The sequence below is a fragment of the Hypanus sabinus genome, chromosome 4 (genome assembly GCF_030144855.1).
Source record: "Hypanus sabinus isolate sHypSab1 chromosome 4, sHypSab1.hap1, whole genome shotgun sequence".
In the NCBI taxonomy this organism is placed as follows: Eukaryota; Metazoa; Chordata; class Chondrichthyes; order Myliobatiformes; family Dasyatidae; genus Hypanus; species Hypanus sabinus.
Window position 1 is genome coordinate 149,232,944 of NC_082709.1, and position 27,257 is coordinate 149,260,200.

General features: G+C 40.2%; 1 protein-coding gene across 2 annotated transcripts; it reads left to right on the forward strand.

Moving 5' to 3' along the window:
* The first annotated feature begins 5,606 nt into the window (after positions 1 to 5,606).
* On the forward strand, positions 5,607 to 27,205 carry LOC132393310 (butyrophilin subfamily 2 member A2-like). Of its 2 annotated transcripts, none has more exons than XM_059968365.1 (6): positions 5,607 to 5,745; positions 6,221 to 6,289; positions 15,952 to 16,001; positions 18,400 to 18,741; positions 21,719 to 21,988; positions 25,891 to 27,205. In XM_059968365.1, the coding sequence occupies exons 3-6, from the start codon at positions 15,953 to 15,955 to the stop codon at positions 25,941 to 25,943; spliced, it is 714 nt and encodes a 237-aa protein (XP_059824348.1). In that variant the 5' UTR covers positions 5,607 to 5,745; positions 6,221 to 6,289; position 15,952; the 3' UTR covers positions 25,944 to 27,205. The 2 variants fall into 2 exon arrangements, with proteins under 2 accessions (XP_059824348.1, XP_059824350.1); XM_059968367.1 differs by lacking the exon at positions 5,607 to 5,745 and adding an exon at positions 6,041 to 6,108.
* Positions 27,206 to 27,257: the final 52 nt, after the last annotated feature.

Below are 27,257 nucleotides of genomic sequence, written 5' to 3' on the forward strand. Positions count from 1 at the left end.
AGTTATTAACTTCAAATTTTCTGCATAATCACTCCGAACTGCATGTGCATATAACGAGAGCTGTTTAGCTCCTTAGGCCATGAACTTATCAATCACCCCTCGTCTATATCCCCACCCAATAGCACTCTCAGAAAACGTTTACTAAAACCACTGCACAAGTTCAGGAAGGTAGGTTACTATAGTTCTCCCTGGAGCAACTGGGCATGACACCAAAAACTGTCTTTGCCTGTGAGATCCCTATCCAGAAAAATATTTTTAAAAAAATTTTGTGTTTTATTTTCTCAGTCTTGTGCATCATGGTCAACAGACCATATTTATAATCTCACCCAGACTCCTCCTTTCCAGACCTACAATACAGTAGGCTTTGTCCTCACTTTCCATTTTATCAGTCTTCCATGGATCATCTACTACATTTTGTTAATTCCAAAGTTGTTACCAAAAGTTATACCTTTTTATCCTCTGTCTTTATCAAGAGTTTTTTTCTATCTAAGAAGCTCTGCTTTACTCTTTCATCTTCAGCAGTTACTAAAACAACAGCAGGTACTACAACACCTACCCGGTCTCAAGCTTCAACCATACCATACGTACTTTTTCCAGGTTTGAAAGCGACTTGCTTGCACTTTCAATTTAAAAATTCAACACTTGCTCATGACTCAGCCCTCTCTAATATTGGGACGGCCAACTTCTGATTTTTGTAACTGCTTTAAAAAACACACCATTCACCCTGCATACACAATCCCAAACTCCCAGTCTGTCATCCTAATTCTCCATTCCATTCCTGCTTGGACACCTTTGCGTATTGTACAGTTCTAATGAAACTCAAAGCAAGGTCAAGAAAGAGTACTTCATCCTCCAACTGCTACATACTGTATTCCTTCCAGTTTTAATCTGACATTAATTTCTGGGACTGAGTGCTTCTAGCACCTTCCATTTTCAGATTTACTTTATTGTCACCAAACAATTGATACTAGAGCATACAATTATCACCATCGTCCGCTACTCCTTCTGAAGTCAACAACCAATTCCTTCGTCTTGCTGACGTTGAGGGATGGGTTACTGTCTTCACACCATGCTACCAGGTTCTTAATCTCCTCTCTGTACTCAGACTCATCATTACCCAAGATACGGCCTCAACATTTCCAGCATCAACAATTGTGCCCCCTGGAATATCATACCTGTTACCTTGCACCTCCTCTTGTTTTTCATTTGTTTTATAACGTACTCCTCTCCCACCTAACATATCACAGTATCTTTCCTCCCTTTCCCCTTTTGCATTCTTCTTTAAAAAACGGAACTAACTTTTCCCAATTTTAAGGACGATGCCTGTTCTGATCGTTTCTAACACTTTTTTATATTTTGATTTCTTTTTCAGCATCTGCAGTATTTTGCTCTTTAGATTGCTGGGAATATGAACCTAGGGACTTCTATTAAAACAAAATTAATTGTAGAGAAATAGGGCATATGATGGCATTTACTACACAGGTGAATTTAATTTGGGACAAAGAATGACAGAACATCAGAATATCTGGGCTCTATGTTTCATTATCACTGCATCGGTGGTATTGGCATAGGGAGCAGAGAGATCCTATAACTGTAAGGATACAAGAAACCATTAACTAAGACAAAAACGTACAAGCCATGGGCAAAGGTCACATAATGAAATGTCAAATAATGAGCACTTTCATGAGTGTTCCATTTAAAACTCCAGAATATAGGAACAAGCAATGTGCTGATTGTGATGCCAATATGGATTGTCTGCATCTTTAAATGACCTCCCTGTTCATGTACCTGGCAAGGCAGCTTTTAACTCTTGCTATTGCTTCTGCTTCCACCAGTTACCCAAATTCCAGGCACCTAACTGTATTAAGGACTTGCCTTGTAAATATCCTTTAAAATTTCCCCTCTCCCCTTAGAGCTACTATTAGCTTATAGGGAGGAACTGGGAAATGAAGAGAAGTGGATTGGTGGGTAAACATCCTGAGTATTTAGAATTGTTTTAAGCAGAATAGGCAACCAATGATATTTCTTTTCACCACTGAGAGACTGGAATAAAACCTTGCAATTTCCATTGTTTTTTCTTCAAGGATTTAGGAACTGTAAGATTAACCGTAGTTGAAACAAAAATTTAAAAACTTGTAATGTGGTTGTTTTTGTGGAGAAAATGTTAACTGATATTATAAATAACGATTTTCCTTACATCTTCAGTTTTAGGAGGCAAATTTGCTGGAAACCATGGTACCCGTATCATTTAACTAACTTGAAACCACATGAAGCTGATCTTCTGTGACGGTCTTTTCTGGAACATTCTCAGTGACAGAAAGACTGCTTTTGAAGCTGTTGTACATATATCATGCTTAAAGGAAATTATTCTTGCCTTCAGATTATTAGTAATTAAAGGAAATGCATAGTCTTGTATATTCAATAAACATTTAAATGCTATTCCAAAATTATCAAATTCCATAGTTAGACACCAGGTTTTAAATGCACTTATGATAGTGTGACAAAAGATATATTAATACATTTGGTTATGTTAATATACATACAAATTTCATTAGTTCTTCTTTTGGATTGTACTACATTATTGTGCAAAATGTGTGAAGTCTTGAGTTTTTCTCGTATTTATTAAAAATATATCCCAGGAGATTGAAAGACAACTGGTAAAACATGTTTAACAACTACATTCTGTTTCAAGATTTGATAGCGAACAAGGTCTACGACATGTGTGCCTAACTATTTACACTCTGCAGCTATAGTATGCATTGCAGCAGTTTGCTAAGCTTTCTTCAGCAGTGTCACATAAGCTTACAGTTTCTATTCGAAACAGAAGGGCAACAAAGGCATACTGTAAGAAGCACAACTCTTGCAATTTTTTCTTCAAGTCATGTCATTCTGACTTAGATGTCCATTCCTTTTCATTTGCCTGGTCAACATCCTTGAAATCGTGACTGACACAAGAGCTAAGTGTAGTGAATGGAGAGGAAAGATGATTGCAGGAAGGACTGAAGAAGGATATGGAAGGAAGAAGAGAGTGAAATAGATTAAAGAAAGTAAAAGAAAGGTTCCCCAGACTTCATTGACATCAAATTCTGGGCAGAACATCTTTGACAACTGGCTAAACCAACCTAACTTTTGACATCTGTTGGTACAGGAGCAGATGGATTAGAGGAATGTGAAGGCACATGGGAGAAAGAGAAGAGGGGTTGGGAGGAGAGAGGGAGTTTTAGTAGATTATTCAGCAGAAAATAGTGGGAGCAAAGGGAAGAGGGTGGTGGTAAGAATGTGAAGAGGGTAAGGGGTACGTGTAGAAGGGGTGGGCGAGGGGTAAGTGTAGCAAAATATGTAGACAGGACCAGGGAGAGGATACGTTATTGGGGAAGTAGCTAAGATAAGTTTCCAGATAGCAAGTGGCAACCACAAAGAAAAAGAAACCTGCGACCACAAAACAATGTGTTTGGCAAAGTATTTTGAGCTATATACCTATTTTGAGTGTTTTGCTTGCGTCCATACCCATTCCGAGTATTATGCTTGCGTCTATGCTTATTCCGAGTATTTTGCGTGCTTAGCTATGCAATAGCCAATCAATTGATGAATTTGAACCGGTAACCATATTTGTGAATACCCTGCTTTTGGGTATAAGTATGACCTTCGTAAACCGACAAATTGGGAGTTGGCTAAAGTGCGTGGGGCTGCGAACTCCTCTCTGAATAAAAACCGTTTCAGAGGTGATTCCGTGTCTCTGGTGTTTTTCCTCAACTGAGCAGGTTAATAATTTCAGGTTGACAGTGGAGATGGAGAGCAGAAAGGCAGAAACAGGAGGGTGTACAGGACAAGGTGAAACAGAAGGAAGAGGTGAGACAACATGGGCAGAGATAACACAGCAATGGAGAAAGCTGGGAGGAGGAAAGTAGGAACAAAGCCTCTATAGCAGGCATTGATGCAACCAGTCAGAATGCACTCCAGAACAAATCTCCCCAAACTCCTAATGAAGAATAGCCACTTGTGTACCTTCTTCATGATTGCTTCAAGGATAGATGCTCTGAGATGTTGATGCCCTGAAAACTGAAGCTGCTCTTCATTTCCACTGCTGATCCCTGAATGAGGACTGATGTGTGTTCCCCTTCCTGAAGACAACAAACAATTCCTTAGTCTTGCTGATGTAGGGTGGAAGACTGTTATTTCACCATTAAACCAGCCCATCTATCTAGTTCCTGTACTCCTCCTGAGTTTCATCTGAGATTCTGCCAACAGCAATGATGTCGGTGGCAGTCGTGAAATAGGTCAGTGAAAAGGGGAGAAAGATGCTTGCTGATAATAGTGTATTGATAAGTTGTCCATTTTACTAAAATGGAAATTGCCTATGGCTGTAACTAATAGAGGAGAGAAGAAATGAAATGGTGGAGAGGGAAAGAGACTAGAGTGAGGTAGAGATTGAGAGGTGGAAGGGGTAAAGGGAGGCTGGAAGGGAGAAGCTAGAAGCAGGAATCCAGAGAGGAATGGAAGAAATTGGGAGAGGAAGGTAAGTTGGAGGATGGAAGTGGGTGGGAGAATGAGGGTGGGGTGGATGAAGGAGGATGAGGATAAAGGCAGAAGGGAGGATAAACATGAATGAGTGAGGAATATGTATAAAAAGGGAGGAATGAACAATTAAAAGAAAGAAAAGGTGAAGGAGGATGAAAAAAGATAGGTTACCAATTGCCTCTTATTGGACCATTGGCCCTATTTTTAAATATGGTTATCCTGTTCAATGTTAGTACAGTCTGTCCAACAGCTGAGATAATGTTCACAATATTGGCCCCTGAGCTGCAGCAATCGAACTCCAGACATTGTGCCTAATCATTATGAAAGTATTTTGGAACTATCCCAGCAGAGAGCCTTCTTGTGGGACTATGGGGAATCTTTCACTACAAGCACAAGAAGCCTCAACCACAATATATTCATACATTTGGAACACAATTATTATTAATCCCGTTTCCTCTAATATTCCTTTCTTTGCACCTTGCTATATCTTTCAACTTCTTTTTCTAGTTCTGATAAAATGAATTGCCCTGAAACATTCTATTTCCTCCTACAGCTGCTACCAGACATTTTTTCGTCTGAGTGTATTTTTAATATCTTTACAACTCCGTAGAATAATGCCATTCAGCTCATCAATTCTATTCTGGTTCTGAGAGCATTTCCATCAGTGCTATCCCCCATAATCTATTTACAGTTGTTGCCTGTGTCTTGATTCTCCTGCCACTCACCTGTATAGGGGGCTATTTACTGTAGCCTGTTAACCTACCATGGATGTGGGACGAAACCGGAATACCCACAGGGGAGAATCTGCAGACAACGCCCCTGGTCACTGAGGCTGCGAAGCAGTCACCATGCTGTCGGAAACGGTCATCTGCACACTTTAAGTTTCCATATCCTCTTCTCTTCAATACGTGCGCGCAACACAAATTCAAAACATAACTGCGGACGGTGATGATCATACCAAGCGGCGTCGCTAATCGGGCTGTAGGGGGCGAAGCGAGGAATGTTTACAGAATTACCACTCATTCACTTTCAGTTTTGTTTCTCATTTTAAACGGAGTTCCTATTTCTCGGATATGGCCACTGATCTTTGATGACTCATTCTAAATTATTTTTGAAATGAGTTCCGAAGAATAATTCGGATATTCAAATTAATTTTGTGGCGTCCATCATTAAGGACCCCCGCCACCCAGGACGTGCCCGCTTCTCCTTGTTACCTTCAGGAGGGAGGTACGGAACACACGCACACGCACACCATTCAGGAACAGCCATTGAACCCTTGAGCGCTACCGCACCACTTTTCTATTTCTGTTTTTTCACAACTTATTTAACACTTGCTGGAATTCACAGTTTTTTTCTGTATTTATCATGTTTTGCCTTGTACTGCTGCCGCAAAGTTAACAAATTTCAGGTCAAATGCCGATGATATTCAACCCGATTCTGCTTTTTTGCGATTCATTAGCTAAGTATCTTGATGAATGTACTAAAGTATTTTGATAATGTACAAAACATTAATATTTGAATATTCAAAAAATTGCGGTGCTTTGCACATCATCCGCGAACATCCGCTGGCGAAAGGCTGAGCGCAACATCGTGAGTTCTTTTCTGCCCAACAACTAGTGACGGAGGGAGCGGCGCGGCGTCTTATAGGCGCTCAGCCCAGATCCTTCCTGTTTTCAATTACTTTGTGGTGGTTGTGTTTCAGGACTGGACTGCTTACGGTAAACGGAGTTTCAGAAGATCTTACGGCTGGGACGAAATCAGGTTTTGTAACGTACGTGTGAATTATGCGTTTTTGAGGATATTTTGCAGTTATGATTTTAGCTGAACCCATAATTGATCTATTTAATATTACGAGGTCTACTAAGATTATTGATCGTGATGATGTGCTGTATCGTTCGTGCTTTATTGGGAATAGGTACTAACAAGACGTTGAGAGATGTTATTAGACCTGAAATGTCTGCAGATATCGGAGATGTAACAAATCGGAAAAATATTGGAAACACAGCAGATCAGGTCGCATCCATGGGGAGAGAAAGTAGAGGTAATATTTCAGGTTGCCGACCAGAAATGTTCCCTCATTTTCTTTTTCCACGATGACCTTCTGAGTGTTCACAACATCTACTTTTATGTGAGAGATTTTAAAAGGTTTGAACGTTGATTATGGCGGTGGAAGGATATGGAAGTACTGCACATTATATCTTAATTAGACACCATGACGATCTTGAATATTTGATGGCTTCATATTTACGGTCAGTTATTTTTAGGCAACTCTTAATCTTAAAAATACTTTTGAGGCCTTCATTAAGTTCGTATACAGTTTTTGTAGTAATGGCCTTTCCTCGGTGTGAAACCAAATCCGCTCTGGTATACCGTAACTCAGTTTTTTGAACATCTCCTTTACTGTTTGGATGGTTTGATGTGGTGCCCAGAACAGTTCTCCCACGTGTCGTAAAAGCAACGTTTTCTACATAAAGTTAACATAATGTCTCCGTTTTGAACTTATTTTGATAAAGGTGTTTGAGAGCTTCACGCATTTTATAAACACAACAGCAGCAATTTATGTTAATCTTTATAGCCAGATTGTCTGCACTTGGTACTTTGATAAAGAATATGATTATGCACCGGGTTATTCGATGTATGGATTCGAACGTTGATATCTGCTCATGTTGTGCACATTTGATAGTGAGAGAAATGATTAAATTAAAGACGGTTCTTAAGGAGTCCATTTAGAATGTGCTGACACAGAAAGAACGTGCAAAGCAACTTGCAGGGCAACGTATAAACCAATTTGCAAAATCAGGATGAAACAATAGCTTGCTGATTAAAGAAGCGATACGGGTAACGGGAAGACATGCTTAACGGTTGAACAATAACGGTGTTAATGCGCTGAGGCTGATAAGTGGGCCAAAGGGTAATCACATTTGTAATTTTGTAATGAGATTAAGGAAGAATGTCTGCACCTCACATGGGTGCAACTCACAAAGTCGTAAACAAGTAGGGTATAAAAAACTCTGCAAAGTGTAATTCGGCACTCAATCTAGCAGGAGCTGGTTGGGTCCGACTCTGCAGACTCGAAAAATAAAGTTTACCGTTCTGCAAATTGCTGAGACTCAGTGTGTTTCTGACAACGTGGGGGCTCGTCCAGGATCCACACTCCGGCCGCGGTGGACACGAGGAAGGACATCGGAGACGGTGCACCCCGCCGAGTTTGGCGGTCCCTGACTCCTTGCTCGTCGCTCCGACGCGGCTTGAGCGAGTGATATCCGGACAGCGCAGAGCGGAAAACGGGGAGAAGGGGACAGTACCTGGTACTGGAAGTCCCCAGGACGCACCGGGTAAGTGCCTACTATTATAGTAGAAGGGTGCGGGAATAAGTAAGGACGGGGAAGACCGGGATCGCTACCCGGGGGTCCTCCTGATAAAAGTCCTTGGGACGCACCGGGTAAAGTGCCTACTGTTGCAGTAGAAGGGTGCGGGATTAAGTAAGAGCGGAATAAAATGGGAGGGGGTGGCTCTAAAAAGAAAGAGGAAACGGAAAGACCGGGACCATACCCGGGGGTTCCTCCTGATAGCCCCCTCGGTAGAATGTTTGAGAATTGGGGATGTGGAAGACTAAAAGGGAAACAAAAAAAAAATGATACAGTACTGTTTAATTTGGTCGAAACAGCCGATAGAAAAACCTGGTGGCCGCGGCTTGGGTCTGAGGAGGATTGGGTACGACAAGCCTTAAACATTTACGTTAATTCAAAACCAAATGTAAAACCGGAAGAAATTGCTTATGCTTTTTGTTGGGCTCCCTGGCCAGGAGTAACAACAAAGAGTTTTAAATTGGGCATTAAAGGGGAGCGGAAGTGGGACCCACTCGATCATTTACCCCCTCCCTATGTCCAGCCTTCTGCGCCCCTTGCGGGAGCAGAGGGAGGACGTGAAGAAAGTGAAAAAACAGAAGAAATAGACCCGGAGAGGGAAGAGAGGGATGTTAGGGAAAAAGCAAAGGCAAGGATCGAAACAAGGAGTGTGACAGGAGCAGATAAGAAAAAGAAGGACGAATCAAAAAGGGAAGAGGTATCGATGTATCCCCTTCGAGAGGTTCCAATGGGAGGAGCACGAGGAGGGACAGGATTTGTAAACGTCCCTCTGACAAGTACCGAAGTACGAGGATTTAAGAAAGATATGAAAATTTGGGAAGAAATGCATGCGATTATGGGAATGCTATTTTCTGCACAAGAGAGGCAAATGATACGACAAGCTGCAATATCAATTTGGGGAAGGGAACAGCCGAATGAGTTACCGGGGGACCGGAAATTTCCAGTAAACGACCCACAGTGGGACAAACAAGCAGAAGAGAGAAGACGGCAATATCCCATTGCCATGGAAGGGAGGAGGGGATTACAACCTGTAATTGAGACATTAGTATCAGATGGACTCCTGGAAGAATGTATGTCACCCTTTAATACCCCCATCCTACCGGTCCGAAAGCCCGACGGCACGTATCGAATGGTTCAAGATCTGAGAGGCTTAAATGCGGTAGTCCAAACACGATACCCGGTAGTGCCTAACCCCTATACATTAATGAACAAAATACCTCCTGAACATGAATGGTTCAGTGTGATAGATCTAAAAGATGCCTTTTGGAGTTGCCCGTTGGAGGAAGGTAGCCAAGATATGTTCGCATTTGAATGGGAAAATCCCTTCACTGGGCGGAAGAAGCAACTCCGGTGGACCGTCTTGCCCCAAGGGTTCACGGAGTCCCCAAACCTATTCGAACAGGTACTGGAGCAAGTATTGGCTGGATTCCATTGTACCGAAAAGAACCAACTATTACAGTATGTTGATGACCTACTACTATCGGGACCAGCAGAGGAGGTAGTGCGAGACGATACTATAAGACTCCTGAATTACCTAGGAGAAAAAGGATTGCGGGTGTCCAAGAAGAAACTGCAATTTGTCGAGAAGGAAATAACATATCTCGGACACAGAGTCAGTAAAGGGCACCGCCAAATAACCCCAGAAAGAATAGCGGGAATAACTAAAATACCGCTTCCCAGGACAAAGAAGGAAATAAGACAATTTCTGGGCTTAGTGGGCTATTGCCGGATTTGGATAGAGAATTATACCCCCCTGGTGAAGTTTATGTACGACAAATTGGCAAAGGAAGACCGGGGAATAATCAGCTGGACCGAAGAAGAAGAACAGAAGTTCAGGAAAATAAAAGGGCAACTAATTCGGGCCCCGGTATTAACACTGCCAGCACTGGAAAAGCCCTTTCAGCTGTATGCAACAAACAATGAAGGAACTGCGTTAGGAGTACTAACCCAAGAAAAAGGAGGAAAGCGGCAACCTGTGGCCTTTTTATCAAAAATGTTAGACCCGGTATCCCGGGGATGGCCGACGTGCATACAAGCCGTAGCGGCAGCAGCCGTACTAGTAGAAGAAGCACGGAAATTAACCTTTGGGGGAAGAATGACGGTGTATACCCCGCACTCCGTTAGCACCCTCTTAGCCCAAAAAGCTCAGCGGTGGTTGACGGACGAAAGGAGGCTGGTGGCGAACCGCTTTAGGGGTTATAGGAGGGGGATTGATGGTCCTCCTTCTGCTACCATGTCTAATCCCCTGCTTGCGGGAGCTAGTAGCTCGGGTGGCAAGACAAGTCATGCAACCAGGGGCCCCAGCTGATCCTGTTCAGGTACTCCTACAAAGGGAAATAGAGCTAGAGGAAGAAGCCTATGTAAACCCGTGGCAAAAGCCCAACTGATAGCACATTCTAAAAAGAAAAAGGGTGGATTGAGAGAAATGATTAAATTAAAGACGGTTCTTAAGGAGTCCATTTAGAATGTGCTGACACAGAAAGAACGTGCAAAGCAACTTGCAGGGCAACGTATAAACCAATTTGCAAAATCAGGATGAAACAATAGCTTGCTGATTAAAGAAGCGATACGGGTAACGGGAAGACATGCTTAACGGTTGAACAATAACGGTGTTAATGCGCTGAGGCTGATAAGTGGGCCAAATGGTAATCACATTTGTAATTTTGTAATGAGATTAAGGAAGAATGTCTGCACCTCACATGGGTGCAACTCACAAAGTCGTAAACAAGTAGGGTATAAAAAACTGTGCAAAGTGTAATTCGGCACTCAATCTAGCAGGAGCTGGTTGGGTCCGACTCTGCAGACTCGAAAAATAAAGTTTACCGTTCTGCAAATTGCTGAGACTCTGTGTGTTTCTGACAGATAGCATCTAATGCCAATTGCAGCAAAGACATTTTGTTTAGAAGCAATTTCTTCTAATAGTTTTTTTGGCCTCAGTACCCATGTGTAGAACTCCTGAACGCTTAGTATACAGGATGTAAGATTTAAAAGTGAAACTGTGTTGGAATCACCTTTAATGGTTCTTCTGAGGGATTGTTCAACTGAGTTTACAATAATTGTTTTGCTCTGGCCTTCATAAGGAACATTTACTGTCAGAGTCATAAGAGTCCATGGTATTACAAGAAAGATACTAGCATGAATAGACGATTGGCTGACTGGCAGGAGGCAAAGAGTTGGCATAAAGGGGGCCTTTTCGGGTAGGCTGCTGGTGACTAGTGGTGCTCTGCGGAGGTCTATATTGGGACTGCTTTTTATGTTATTGCAATGATTTAGATGATGAAATTGATGGCTTTGTGGCTAATACTGTGGATGATGTAAAGATAAGTGGTAGGGCAGATATTGTTGCGGAAGCAGGGAGTCTACAGAAGGACAGACAAATTGGGACAATGGGCAAAAAAGTGACAGATGGAGTATAGTGTATGGTCATGCACTTTGGTAGAAGGTATAAAAGCGTAGACTATTTTGTAAATGGAGAAAAATTCAAAAATCAGAGGTGCAGATGGACTTGGGAGTCCTGCAGGATTCCCTCAAGGTTAACTTGCAGGTTGAGTTGGTGGTAAGGAAGGCAAGTACAATATTTGCATTCATTTCAAAAGGACTAGAATATAAGAGAAAATATGTGATCCTGAGGCTTTATAAAGCATTGGTCAGACTGGGCAGAGTATTGTGAGCAGTTTTGGGCTCCTTATCAAAGAAAAGACGTGCTCCTCCAGAGGAGGTTCATGGGAATGAAAGGGTTAACATATGAGAAGCATGTACTTGCTGGAGTTTAGCAGAATGAGGGGGTGATCTCATTGAAACCTATTGAAAAACTTGGATTGGAAGTGGAGAGGATGTTTCCTTTCATGAGTGAGTCTAGGACCAGAGGCCTCAGCCTCAGAATAAAGGGATGTCCACTTAGAACAGAGATGCAGAGAAATTTATTTCACCAGAGGGAAATGAATCTGTGGAATTCATTGTCACAGGTGGCTATGGAGGCCAGGTCATTGAGTATGTTTAAAATGGAGATAGGCTGATCAGTCAGGGTGTCAAATGTTACGAGGAGAAGGCATGGGAATGGGATTGAGAGGGATAATAAATTAGTCAAGATGAAATGGCAGAACAGACTTAATTGGCTGAATGTCTACGGTCAAACCGTTGGATCTCAGTGGATCGTGTAGTATCTGTGCAGGGAAATGGACAGTCGATGATTCGAGTCAAGACCGTTCATTGGACTGAAGGATCCAGATAACGAGTGTTGACCTGAAAATCAACTGTCCATCTCCCTCCAGAGATCAAAGTCAAAGTGAAGTTATCAGAGTACCTATATGTTACCCTAGCAACATTCACTAAATACTGGAGGAACTCAGCAGATCAGGCGGCATCTGTGGGAGAGAGTAAACAGTTGACGTTTCGGGCCAAGACCCTTCTTCAGGACTGATGTATACTATATGTTACCAAATACTACCTTCAGATTAATTTTCGTGAAGGTGTTTACAGGGGAAAAAAAAACATAAAAACAAAAACATGGAATACAGGAGGAATGGACATATCAGTGGGACTGTGGTTGAGAGGGTGAGTCATTTCAAGTTCCTCTGTATACACATCACTGAGGATCTCACCTGGACTGTACACAGCGGCTTTGCGGCAAAAAATGCACAACCGTGTCTCTTTCACTTCAGGCGACTGAAGAAGTTTGGCATGAGCCCCCAAATCCTCAAGACCTACAAGGGCACCATTGAGAGCATTCTCTCTGGCAATATCACCAACTGGTACGGGAACTGCATCAACCTTGATCGCTGGGCATTGCAGAGTGGTATGGACAGCCTAGTGCATCTGTGGATGTGATCTTCTCTCCATTGATGACTTTTATAGCAGCAGGTGCGTAAAGGAGGCCTGAAAGATCATCGGGAACACCGATCACCCCAACCATAAACTGTTTCAGCTGCTTCTGTCTGGCAAATGGTACCACAACATTGAAGCCAGGACCAACAGACTGTGGAACAGCTTCTTTCTACAAGCCACTAGACATTGCGACAGAGTCATAGCACAAAGATTTTTACTCCCTTGTGTTGGTGGGATGGATGTAAGATTTAAATAATTAAATTCAATTCAACAATAGAATTTTATGAAAAATTATTTGTGAGTAGACAAAGGGTGACAAACAACTGACAGCTAATGTGCAAATGATAAATTGTGGAAGAAATGAGTTGTAAAGGATACTTGAAAGTGAGTGTCAGTCATAGAATCAGTTTAGAGTTGTGGTGTTTGAAATTATCCTTGCTGTAACAGGAGTCTGATGGTCGTAGGGTAATAACTGTCCCTGAACTTGGTGGTGTGGGACCCAAGGCTTCTGTACCTCCTGTCCAACAGTAGTATAGAAAAGAGAATGGCCCGGTTGGTGGGGGTCTTTAATGATGGATGCTATTTTCTTGTAGCAGCATTCCATGTAAATATACTCAGTGGTGGGAAGGGCTTTGACTGTGATGGACTGGCCTGTATTCATTACTTTCTTTAACCTTCACCATTCCTGGGCACTACTGTTTCCATGCTGAGCCATGATGCAACTAGTCCGGATACTTTATACTGTGCATCTGTAGAAGATCATCGGAATTTGTTGTGATATGCCAAAAATGCATAAACTTCTAAGAAAGTAAAGGCGCTGTTGTGCCTTCTTTGTGAAAACACTTAGGTGCTGGTTCCAGCAAATACTCTCTGATATATTAACACCAAGAAACTTAAAAGTTACTGTCTTCTCCACTCCCATTCCCCAAATAAGCGTCATCCTCCTGCAGTTGTTCTGCTCTTAGGTTTTGCTGATGCTCACTGAGAGACTAGTGTTGTGGCATCATTCAACCAGATTTTCAGTCTCTCTAAGATTCATCAGAATCTTTGATTTGACCAACAATAGTGGTGGTGAAGTTAGAAGGTATGTGCTGTGTATTTAATATTTCAGTAATATTTGAGTAATACATTGATAAAGCATTCTTTGTTTAAATAATTAATTACCGGTTGTTTGTGAAGGTACGTAACTAGTATACGTCATCATGCCACCATGATATGTGCGTGCTTCACTTAAAGTAAACACAAAGATTCACTTTAGTTGCGTTATTTTGGACTCCCTTGTTTTAATTTCAGTTAGTTTTTATGTTATAAAACATAACAGTATGCATTTTAAGTTGTAGTGAAGGAAGTGGGGTATGGACAAAAGGATGCAGATAATTCTAAACATAACATTTCATTTATTACATCTTTTAATTAAATGATTTTGCTTTATTTTAAAATGTTTTTTGTGAATTTTACAATTCAATTCTCTTTCAGTTTCAAAACGTGTGTGTGTGTGTGTGTGTATTTGTGTGCACGCGCGCCCTTAAGTCCTAGAGCTGTTGGGGCACTGTCATGACAAGCTTACAAGCTCTTTGCACCCATCTTTTTGGTGATTGCTCATCGTACGGCATGTCTTGTGCATCTGAAACCTGATGGAGCCCATCCCTCTCCAGTTTTTTTTACAAGGTCGAGTTGCTAGCCACGGGTGGAGAGCATGCAAGGAAGCCGGCCAGGTTCGAACTCAGGACCTCTTGCGCCAAAGTCCAGCGCTGATGTCACTACGCCACCAGCTGGCCATAGTATTATAAAGCAAGGCAAATAAGCCAAACTGACTGGGTAACCAGCTAGAGCTAGTTAAGTGAAGCACGGTATATATAATGGTACAGATATGATGGACTTTAAATCTCTGAACTTAATGAAAAGCACTTTGTGTATTTGCATTGGGTTTCTACAGTAAGCTACTAGTGATGATAGACTTAAGATATTTAAGGTGATGAATATATGTAAGACAAGCAAGCCAAGTGAGGTGACATGTTGCAGCTGTCGTCTATTAAGACCACATCTGCCTGCGGTTACATGAACTTTGGTTTGGAGATGATGAGGTGGGATCAGAGATTTTGATGCTATGATGAGAATGAGAAAGTCCCAGGAAACATTGCACACTCCTTTGGTTAATTACTGTATATTTTATCAGTCAAGGGGATAAGAAAGTATGCCTATGAGTTGGGACAGGTGTGAGGATCCAGGAGTTAGTGTTTGAAGAGTCTCAGTTCCTGCACTTGTACGATGGATACAAGATTCTTGCAGTCTCTGCAGATAGAGCAGACATTGTAGATGGATGAGCAAACTGCCCCCAAAATCCACTCTTATGCCTTTGCCCATCTTCTGAATATTTCTTTGTAGCATATCTTAGTTTTGAGAAATACTTACATTGCATTTTATTTTGATGTCTTGTTGACCTCTGCAAACTAACAAACAAATCTGTATTATATAATAATGTGGACAAAAATATACATGGTCTGAGAGGGATATTGGGTGCAGATCTGTGGCTTCCCGAAAGTAAATGGGGTAGAAGAGAAGTTGTCTGGGGTACTTGCCTTCATTTGTTGGGGTGTTGAGAATAAGAGCTGGTAAGTCGTATTGCAGTTGTATAAATATGCAGTTATATATGGTTGGGTTACAGGAGAGGTTAAACAAATTCTGTTAGTCTTCTTTGCAGCATCAGGGCTGAGGGGCAACCCAAGAGAAGTCTATGAAGTTATGAAAGGCGTGTATCAATGGGTAATGAAAATCCTTGACCCAGGGTTGAAGTTAGAAATAACAGAGGGCATAGCTTTAAGGTGCAAGGTGGAAAGCTAAAAGGAGATTTACAAGGAAAATATTTTACACCGAGAGTGGTAGATGCCTGGAACATGCAAAGTGGTGGAAGCAGATACAGTAACATCTGTGAGGCAGTTAGGTGGGCATATGAACAGGCAGGAAATGAGAGATGCAGAACGTGTGCAGGTAGATGTGATTAGTTTGGATGAGTATTATGGTCAGCATAGACATCGTGAACCAAGGGGCCTATTCTTGTGCTCTACCTTTCTATGTTCTGTACATCTGATAGTCTTGTATCTAAATTTTTTTTTGTATATGAATGTATAGAAGCAAATATTAGAATTGAACACTTGAACATTATTATTTTACTCTGACCATTTGGAAGATGCTTTAAATGCTCAGTTTACTTTCTTCTAACCAATTGTTAATTTCTTTTCAGGATGGTGTGCATCCTGGCTCTGGTGTGTTCCTTGTTGATTGTTCCTGTTGGTAAGTTATTCTCTGGATGAGGGTGATGCTGGATGTTTCAGTAGCCGCCTCACATTGCTGTATTACTATTCAAGACTACATTTCTTCAGCATGGAACACAGGGCAAAGAACTGTACAGGCCCATTATCCCATGATGATATGCTGACGTTTTAACCTATTCCAAGACTGAAACGTCGACAGTGCTTCTCACTATAGGTGCTGCCTGGCCTGCTGTGTTCCACCAGCACTTTGTGTGTGTTGTTTGAATTTCCAGCATCTGCAGATTTCCTCGTGTTTGCCATGTTTCTCACCCACATTGTCCTGTGCGTTCCAAGCACTTAAAATTCTCTGTGCTTATTTAAAAAGCACCTCAGACATAACCCTATACTTTCCTCCAATCACTTCTTGAACTCAATCCCTTGACTACCGAAGGCCAACACATCATAGACCACCTCACCTCGACTTGTATGGCAACTTTGAAGAACCTATGGATATGGATCACAAGATCCATCTGTTCCTCCACACTGCCAAAAATCCTTCCATTAACATACTTTGCTTTCAAGTTCGATCTTCCAAAGTTGAAATTCATCCGCCACCTCTAAGCCCAGCTTTGCATTGTATCAATTTCCCATTGTAACCTGTGACAGCTTCCTTCACCATATGTAACTCCACCAACTTAACATACTGTTCCGATTCCACATCTAAGTCGTTTTTATAAATAATGAAGAACAGCGGTCCCAGATCAGATCCCTGTGGAATACCATTAGACACGGATCTACAGGCAGAATACACTCTATATACTCTCATCTTCTGCCTTCTGTGGACAAGCCAATTTCAAATCCATGCAGCCAAGATTCCCTGAATCCCATGCTCCTGACTTTCTGAGTGACCTTACCATGGGAAGTCTTGTTGAATGCATTACTAAAATCCATATACACTGCTCTGACTTCAACAGTTAGTTTTGTCACTGACTCAAAGTCAATCAAGCTCACAAAACATGACATGTTCCTCACAAAGTCATGCAAATTATGTCTAATCAGGCTGTGTTTCTCCAAGTGCTTATAAATCCTCTCCAAAAGTTTGCCCATCACTGATGTAAAATCACTGTTCTATAATTCCCAGGGTCATCTCCATTACTTTCCTTGAACAAAGGAATAACATTTGTCATACTCCAATCTTCCAGCATTACTCCTGAGGCCAGTGAGGAAGCAAAGATCATCACTTACAGTAATATTGAAGATTGTTTCTAAGACCTTTAATTTTTGCCAAAGAGGCAACATCATTTTGCCAAAGGTGGCATTGAAAGGCCCAGGGCATGGATTCAAATTCTGTCAATGTGTGAAAATTTGAGTTGGAGTTTAAAGAGATGTGTGGTTTTGTTTCTACCTAATAGACTGTTGTTTGTAATTATGATACAACATTATCTTTAGCAGTTCATTTTCCATTTGTCGACTTATGGGGTCAACTGGGTCAATTTATATTGAGGCTGTGGTAGAAATCCTTGTTAAATTTAGCAGTTTAACATGACAATTATTAGTTTTATTGCTATTTTTAACAGTGATCAATTGTAATTCCAACCATATAGGACAACAGGTTATGTTCTTGTACTGCATATTTTCCAACTCTTTCTGAATCCAACACTCAAACCCATAGGGAATTTACTAAACCTCAAGAAATCTGGTCATGATTTAAAACAAATTGCAAAATATACAACAATGCAAAGCCATGTTATTAACAAACTGAAAATACAGAATATTGACCAGTTCCAATTTTTATTATAACCTGTTATTATTTGTGACATAGAAATGAAAGGAAAGGATGTGGACAGCCAAGTGAATTGAAATTGTGGATTTGTGGTCCTTTTCAGACAAACCGATTGGGTGAAGTTTTAAATTGTAAGCACAAGGACATGGGCTCAAAGTCCTAGAATTTCCAGATCAGATTCCAATCATGCCATGAGGTTTTGTAATTCTTATCCAACTTTTGTTGAAGCAGAGAGATGATTTTGTGCGAGTTAAATCTGCTGGGAACAGTGTTCTTCTGTTGTGTAGAATACATCCTGTAAATTATAAATGTAAGTGTAAATGCAACAGTGTAATGGTAAAACCCAGCAAAGTACATACTAATATTTAGACAAGGTGTTGGAAGGATACAATTAAATTTTTAAAAGATAAATGGAATCAATCAAATTGGAGAAACTGGGAAATTCTGCAGATCATCCTTGTCCATTGCCCAAGTTCTTGAAGTGAGATGAATATCAGGCAAGGAATTTTCTGAAAGCAATTTGTAAATGAAAAATGTACCTTTTTTAGACTTGTGTTAACAATAGAAAAGCTTATCAGCTCAAACGTAAGTGAACATTTGAATTTTTCTCATGAATATTTTGTTTATAACTACATTATTTCTATCCTTTATTCAGATGCATTCAAAGTTGAGTGTGAGCCCGAACCAGCTGCAGAAATTGGAAAAGATGTCACGTTCAAATGTACATTTGATTGCCATGGTCATTGTACTCCAGCAGTGAAATGGGAGAAGAAAGCTGGCTCTGAAATTTTGTATGAGTACAAAGGAAGTAAAAGTGATTTCAGCAACCAGCATGCCAACTACACAAAAAGAATTCAAGTTGATGAAAATTCAGTTAATAACGGCGAAGTAATTCTTACATTGAAGAAGGTTCATCTTTGGGATGAAGGAGATTACTTGATCTTTGTTAGCACTAATGGTGGATATAAAGAAGTATCTGTTCATCTGTCTGTTTGGGGTATGCCACCTATCTTGTTCTGCTCTCAGTGAGGGTGAAATCCACTTAAATTTAGTTTTTTAAAATTGTAATGAAAATAGTGGCAAGAAATAAAAGGGTTATGTTTTACTGACTAACACTACCTTTTACAGAAGGCAGCAGCCTAAAAATATGGTGTTGCATTAAAGCTCATTGTAACAAAGTCTCTGAATTTGATAAAGGGCAACTTGGCCAGAATTGTCAGTTGAAGGTCAGTGTGATTTTTCCTGGAAATAGTACCAAATGCAATTTACTCCTTGTTAAATCAATTTCCGATTGCAGTGTTGGGGAAAAAATAGCAGCACTCTGCTGTTAGGCTCCTGGCAATTAAAAAAGACATCACTTGTAGCATTAAATCACATTTTTCCTGTGTTCATCAATGCCATCACTGGGTATATTCAAGGTAGAGGTCGATAGATTAGTGAGGGCATGAAGGGATACAGGGGAATAGATCTGCTATGATGGAATGGTGGAGCTGACTTGATGTCCTATTTCTACTCCTATATCTTATGGGTCTTATCATCAAGACAGATGCCGTGGCATCATTGCTGACAGCTAATCAAGTCCTGATTACGAAAGATGTAGTTAGTAGATCTGTTGCAGGTCAAGTGATTAAACCAATCTGACCTTGTTTTAACCAGTCTCTTTGTTGCTGATGCAGTTTATAAACTGTTGTTAAAAAGCCCTGTGTTCAGATTGAGGACACCGTTATGTTGCATGTTCCGTAATTCTGTAACAATTAAATTGGGCAGCTTTAACACAGTTCAAGCAAAACACACAAAATGCTGGAGAAACCCAGCAGGCCAAGCAGCATCTACAGAAAAGAGTATGGTCGATGTTTCGGGCCCAGACCCTTTAATCCTGATGAAGGATCTGGCCCTGAAATGTCAACTGGACTCTTTTTTTTCCATAGACGCTGCCTGGCCTGCTGAGTTCCTCCAGCATTGTGCGTGATGCTTGGATTTCCAGCATCTGCAGATTGTCTGGTATTTGTGTTACCACAGTTCAAATCTGTCCAGTTGTAGGCACCGTCAGCTTTCGGTGATGAACACGATTGTGTTCCACCAGAATCAGTAACATTGTATTTTAACCTAAGGACCAACCTCTGTTCAGTGAGTGATGTATATGGACGTCCCAGAATATTACTAGGTAGAGCTCAAAAGGAAACATTCATCAGATGAAAATGCAAAATAGGAATGTGGGCTAAGTCATATGCTATAGACAGTGCTAAGTTATCACTTGATAGAACACAGTTACATCTCTTCAGACACAGTTGGACAGGTGCAAAGATCGGAAAGGTTTAGAAGTTTATGGGCCAAAGACAAGAAAACAGGATTAGCTTGGATGGAGCACATTGGTCAGCATATAGCAGTGGGGCTGAATGGTCTGTTCCTGTGCTTTGTAACTTTATGTTTCTTGGATTAGTAAAAATCTTTGTAGTTTTACATCATGAATATCACCATCCTTAATGATTCTTCTCTGCCTCCTCTTGAGATCTTTACCATCTGTAAAATAGTCTTCAGTTGTTTTCATTCATTTCTTCATTCAATTAAGTCGATGGGTAAGGATGGTGATTATGCCATATCCCAGGCTATCTACCGCAGCTGAGGGCAAAATGGAGAGACCTTTGCAGAAATTACACCCTATCATTTTTAGGTAATAAAGTGACAAATATTTCCCTATAGTCTGGACAGAATAAGAACAATCACATAATTCTGTGAAGCTTATGACTCTTCTCTAATACCTTGGCACTAGTAGCATTTCTACATGGAAACGCACTTAGAAATAGTTTTATGAGTAAAAATAGAACTATATTTTGGTTTGATGGCAATGGATGGAAAACCAAAAATGTTAAACAATACACAAAGAGCTAAGGCTTTTAGGTAAAGGTGTGAAAATGCAATGTTTGATGCTACAGCAGTAGCAGATCAGATATGAAGTGAAGACAAAGATGGAATTCTGCCCAGTGGCTGTTATATTTATTTATAACACCATCACTCCTGTGCCTTTTATAGAACAGCTATTGTTAGTCTCTAGTCCCAAAGGAATGGTGGTTAAATCATTCACTGGCTTGACTGGAGTCCGCATGGCACCAACTATTCGCTGGCACTACATCTAGTGACTATTACTGATTTGTATAACACCCATTTCTATTTGAACTGGCCATTTAGTATGGCTGCTTGACGAGGAGCCTAGATCAGATGTCCCTTGAATATCTTATAAGTGGTCCTGGCTCAAAGACATCGAACACTCTTCTGATAACTCATGGCTATTTTCTTCAGTAGAACTTGACAAGTGAAACTTCCAAGTTAGTTAATTTCATTGATCCAAACTATTACAAGGAATGAAGTATAGCTTAATGTATATTCTAAACTGGAATCTGCATTCTTAGTTAGCAAGATAATTTTTTCCTGTGTGTGCTGAATGCATTGGGTCACTTCAGCACAGAAGAGTGTGGAGGATTATGCACCAATGAAGGTGCTTGTTCAGTCTTCGATTCACGTGTTATAAGAAGGAAGCTAAGATGTGCAGGTTATTTTCAATTGTAGCCCAGTTTATTTAAACTTAATGCCTCTACCAAGAAAATCTGCCTGAGAATGTGCGTGGAATTAATATAGGAAAAGTGCAGTCTTACTTATTTATAAACTTTATATACCTACGATGCTCGTGGAAACAATGTGTTTATGAAAACAAAGTAAGCCAATGGAAAGAAGTCAGACCATTGTCTTATTTTGTTGCACATTTTGGGTAACTTTCAACTCATTCCAATAGATACTTATTTTCTCCAGAATATACAGTGCACTCTTGACTATCAGCTAAGTATAGAGAGTATCTTAAATATATAATTTTGCAGAGGATTATTGCTTTTCTGAAAACTAACATTTTGTATTGAAGCATTTCAGTAGGATTCGTGTTCTTGTTGACCAGCTATAATTTGTGTTACTTTTACTCTTGGTAGCTAGTACAGATGGCATCCATGTTTTCTGGGATTCCAATTCAAATGTGCTGTCATGCCGGTCTTCAGGGTGGTACCCTGCTCCAGTCGTTACATGGAAGGACAAGCATGGGAATGAATTGTCAGCGCATGATGAAGTAAAATTGAGAGAAAGTGATGGATATTTCAATGTGACGAATGATTTGAAAATAATTGACAAAATGAAACACTACATCTGCTCCAAGATTCATAAATGGATGACCGAGCCTAAGCAGACTCGAGTGATATTTTCAGGTAGGTTTATTTCTAAAGTTGTTACTTTAGAAAGTGTTAAATGAACATAATGAGCAGTAAGTCGGTACATCTTATAAAACTATGCAGTGGATTCTAGTTACTTGGGCTTTCGGTTAACTGGGGTGTCTGCTTAGTTAGGACTACTATTAAGACCAAAAACTAATTAAGAAAATAGCCAAATACCCTTTGTTTATTTGTGACACCATGCCCCTTAATTAGGACAGGATACTTGCTGAACAGGTTCTAAATAGCACTTGTGTGGTTGTTAGACACTATACCATGCTTAGCGTGAACTGTTTTTGAATAGCGTCAGTTGTGTGCATCTGTGTTCAAAAGTCAGTGACTTTTGTCACTGATGGCTGTCGAGAAATAAGCAGTCAGGCAATTCAGAACTGTTTCGGTCACTGAGCCATCAAGCAAGAAATGGCGGGAGTGAAAAATGAAATTATTTCATTACTTCAAGTTAGGAAATACTGAGAATTTGTAGGTATGGGCAGTCATCTTGAATGTTACAATGCAAATGAAGTTTTGGAGTGTCCATTCATCAAAAGGCAGTTCATTATTCTGCACTGATTTTGTTCATTGCATACACTGAATGAATTCCTCTGTTGGTAACTATTAAGAACCAATATAGAGTTTTATAGTACTGTAGTAGCATTGGTAGTCTTCCAGTTTGTTCTGAATTTCAGTTAAATACATACTTTGTTACTCAGTTTGTGTTTTTTACACCTTTTTAATGATTTCCATGAAATCTTGGCTAATTGGGACAGCAGGTTAATTGGGCTAAAATATACTGATCCTGATGTGCCTCAATTAATGGAATCCATTGTACAAGGAGAAAGAAAGGAAGGACAAAAAGAGTAGAAACTGAGCGAGGCTGAAAATAGAGGAAATCTGGAAATATTTTAACGAGGCAGGAAATATCTTTAAATAACGTTGTGTTATTTAAGCATAACCTTTTACTACAATCACTAGAAATTTAATTCCATAGATTTTTAAATCAGAAGTTAAAGCCCAACTTGAAATGTTAAGAAAAGAGCAAATTAAATAATGCTTATTAAGATTTAAGTGATAGTATTGGGAGAATTCTTGATAATTTCATAAATAACGGGATTAATGTTTAATTACAATAGTTACTTAATGTCAGTGCAGAGCTGGCTTAAGTTCAAGTAAATCATAGAAACATAGAAAATAGGTGCAAGAGTAGGCCATTTGGCCCTTCGAGCCTGCACCACCATTCAGTATGATCATGGCTGATCATCCAACTCAGAACCCTGTACCTGCCTTCTCTCCATACCCCCCGATCCCTTTAGCCACAAGGGCCATATCTAACTCCTTCTTAAATATAGCCAATGAACCAGCCTCAACTGTTTCCTGTGACAGAGAATTGCACAGATTCACCACTCAAAAAAACAGCACAGTGTTATTGAACATAGTTTTAGTTTTGTGTGGAGTATATTAGTGTGTGTTTCCAGGTTACATTGCATTGCGTTACATCAGGAATTTTGTAGCCAGACTTTCTGTTGGAATTTGAACTTGTAGGTTAATATTGCTATGTCATTTTCCAGTGTTGTAACTTGATTTGTCCAAAATGACCTTCCTCATTCATTCACAGATATTCCAGCTTTTACCATTGCTGATTGCTTCATGCCTCTGTTACACACTCAGTTTTTGTTCTTTTCCAGTTTCCTACATAGCAGTCTGGACGCTGTCTTCCATTTCTGGCAGGTGAACACGATTGACAGAAGCACATTGTATAAATTTAGCTATGGTTCAGGCTTTATGAAGCTCTTGAGTGACCTGAAGAGAAAATATTTTCTAGGACATCATTCTTGTGAATATGCCAGTAACCTCAGAGGTTTAAATCAGGGTATGTTAGCACAGTAAGTGCAGTTTCAGTGAGTGTCACTACAACGTTCACGATTAGTTAATCTTAGGAATTTGTTATAATGCTGTTATTGAAGGTCTTCTGATACGCAGTGTTGGTTGGAACTATAACAAAGAAAACGGGATCAAAACTACAATACGGGGGCGGCTGGAATGTGAGAACACAAAGGAGATACCATCCAGTAGAACAGCCTAGGTCAGGCTTATGGTCAGACAAAAGAAAATGAGCCAATATCCCGTAGGGTTCACCTGGCCTGATTTTATATGGATAAAGTGAGTTACCCGATTTCTAGTCTGCACATGCCCAAATAGAAGATGAGGTGTCGCTCCCCAATCATGAATTGGATTACTTTGAGCAGAAGACTTTGTCACCTCTTCCTAACTGCACCCATTGCATCATATCCTTGGATCAACCCTGGACTCCTCTTATCCTAAATACTCCCTTTGTTCTATTCATCCCACTGTCACTTCTCCCATACCTTGATACCAAACTGTTCTCTCCTTTCCAGTATCAACAAAGGATCTTCACAATTATATATTAATCCTGTCTCCACTTTTCTGATCTGCAGCACATTTCTGGCACATGCTCTTTTTATTTTGTTTTGAGTTAGAAAGTGTATTTGTTATTTCTAATTATAATTTTAAAACTAGATTTTATTACATGCTGAAAATAAACTTGCGCCCTCTAATAGTTTTGGAGGAGGAAGATCAAGAAGCGAGAAATACGTTCAGATTAATTTATTTATCACATGTACTTTGAAGCATACAGTGAAATTTGTCATTTGCGCTGACAACCAACACAGCTGCAGAGTGTGCAGAGACAGCCCACAAGTGTTGCCACACATTCCGGCACCAACGTAGTATGTCTGCTGTGATCAGCAGAACAACCCAAGCAACACCACCACCAGCAACAAAGCAAAAAAAACACTGCAAGAGAAGTCCCTTTCTCAACTAACAACCTACACACACATAGAGGCCTCCAACCCCACCACCTCTGAGCTTCTGACCCCAGTCCTTGGCCTTGAACACTCAGAAGGCATAGACGTTGTGCCTCTAACCTCCAGCGCCTAGCCTAGACTCACAGATGTTGAGCCACTGACTTCGGAACACGCTGATCGAGGGGCTTCAGATTTCAGGGCTTCAACCTTCATGCCCCAATCTTCGGACTCGCTGACTTTGCTCTTTGAACTTTGGTATTGACCCCAGGATTCACCAATCATGTGGGACCTTCATCTCTGAGCATAGACCTCCAGACTCGCGTGGACTTCCGAACCCGGGGCTTAATGGCCTAGGGACCAGCCAACCACAGTCCTTGACCTTGGGGATAGCTGATCTTCGTCCTCAGCGCGTCAGCCTGGACTATGACCACCAACCCCTGCCCTCACTCTTCATTTACAGGCCTTAACCTTTATCTCCCCGGCATCTATGTCCCGAAACCCAAGCCTGACATGTAGTTCTTAAATGTCCCCAAAACCATTCTTAAGAACCTCAAAGAAATGTCTGAGCCACAACTTGACAGACGTCGTAGCTTGGCACCATTTTGACTTGAAGTACACAAAATTAAGCATATATAGAACCTCAAGTAAATACAAATGAACCTATTTTGGTAAGATAATTCCACTTGAATATTGTACTGAGGAGATGTGTTAACTAAGTTTGGCACAATTGTAGGTCATGAGAAACTTTAGAAATTATTAGTAATGCAGAATGACTGACAACTGTTTTTTGTTTTTCACTAACCAAGTGGTTTTCATCACTGAGAATTTTCAGGTAAGGTAACGATTTTGTTGGTAGGAATGCAGAAAACTGAGGAAGTGCACAGAGTAAAATTGAGTTCAACTGTTGTAATGTGCTTTAGAATGATCAATGCTTATTTTAAATGTGGATATCTAAGGCTAATTAAGAAATACAGAATTACAATCAATTTAAGATTATTTCATTATGATAGCCCAGCTTATGTATACACAGTATTAGCAGAATAAATGTTGACTTTTGTTCCTATTTGTATTTTTCAGATGGAAAACACCTTATCCGTGTGGATAATGGAGAGAAACCATCAGATTTATAATTGAAAAGATGTGTTTCTCCAAACAGTCATTATACTCTCCAACAAAGCTTCCTCAATTTATTGCTTCTTACCGTAAATACCGATCTATAAGCCAGGACTTTGGCCCTAACTTCCTAACTTAAAGTTAGTTGTTACCTGAGCACCTTTGGTCTTCAACCTATCATTGACGTTTCCTTCTCTCCACACTGTCTGCCCCTTCCTTCTCTCCACTCTCTGCTTAGTTTCTTATTTTTTCTGGTTTTGGAACCTTGATAGGGATGGCTGGTCATGTGACATGTGACTTATGTTACTTATTATTTTCACATTTCTGGTTTTGTTTTGGTTTAAAACCATGTGCAGCTTTGTGACTTATTATGTGACTAATATATGACTTATTATTTTCACATTTCTGGTTTTGTTTTGGTTTTAAAACCAGCTTTGTTAATCAAGCATGCAGCTTGATTAATGCAGTTAAGCATTGCAGCTTTGTTAATCAAAATGGCTAGTCTTTAATATGTTGTGGTTAAACTAATGATAGTTTTCTTGATGAGTTTTATGGCTAGCATAGCAAGTAACATAGTGGTTGTTGCAGCACTGAAGTAAGGGATTGAAGAATTACCTGTGCTAGTGGAAGTGGTGGATGTGGGTTTGATTTGAATATCTAGGTGAATTTTGGGTATGTATATAGATGGGAGTGTATGGAGGGTCGTGGTCCGGTGTCCATTGATGGGACTAGGCAGAATAATTTGGTGTGGTCTAGATCGGCTGAAGGACAGGTTCCTGTGAGGTAGTGTTCTATAGGCGATTGTAATTAACCAAAATTACAGCAATGTGATTGTATCTTCCTGGCAGATGAAAGCAAAAAGAAAGAGGTGATAGGTTTTCAATAACACCACTAATATGAATTAATGTTCAAGGATTCCATGTGTTTGGTTGCTGACTTCTCATGTCAAACAAGAATTGTGATTTGTGTATATGTAAGGACTTAAATTTTAAGAGCAAGTAAAAATACTGCTAGGTGGTAGATAAATAAGAATAAATTAGAACTGTGAGGCACAAGCAAAATATGTAATTTACATATAGCTATATATGAAATTTATGAGACTGCTATACAATTATGGAGGAAGTTAATGCTCCTTAAAACTTAGTTTTGTATGTTTTGTGTGCGAGGCACTTTCTACAATTACTGATTTTCTGAAAGTTCATTCTACAACTATTTGCAAAGATCTTGTTTTAAAAAAGCTTTTAGCAATTTGAATAAAAACTTTCATTTTAATTCCCTTCCTCTTTCCGTGTGTGTGTGATTTATTATTTGAATTACTATTGATAGGATTG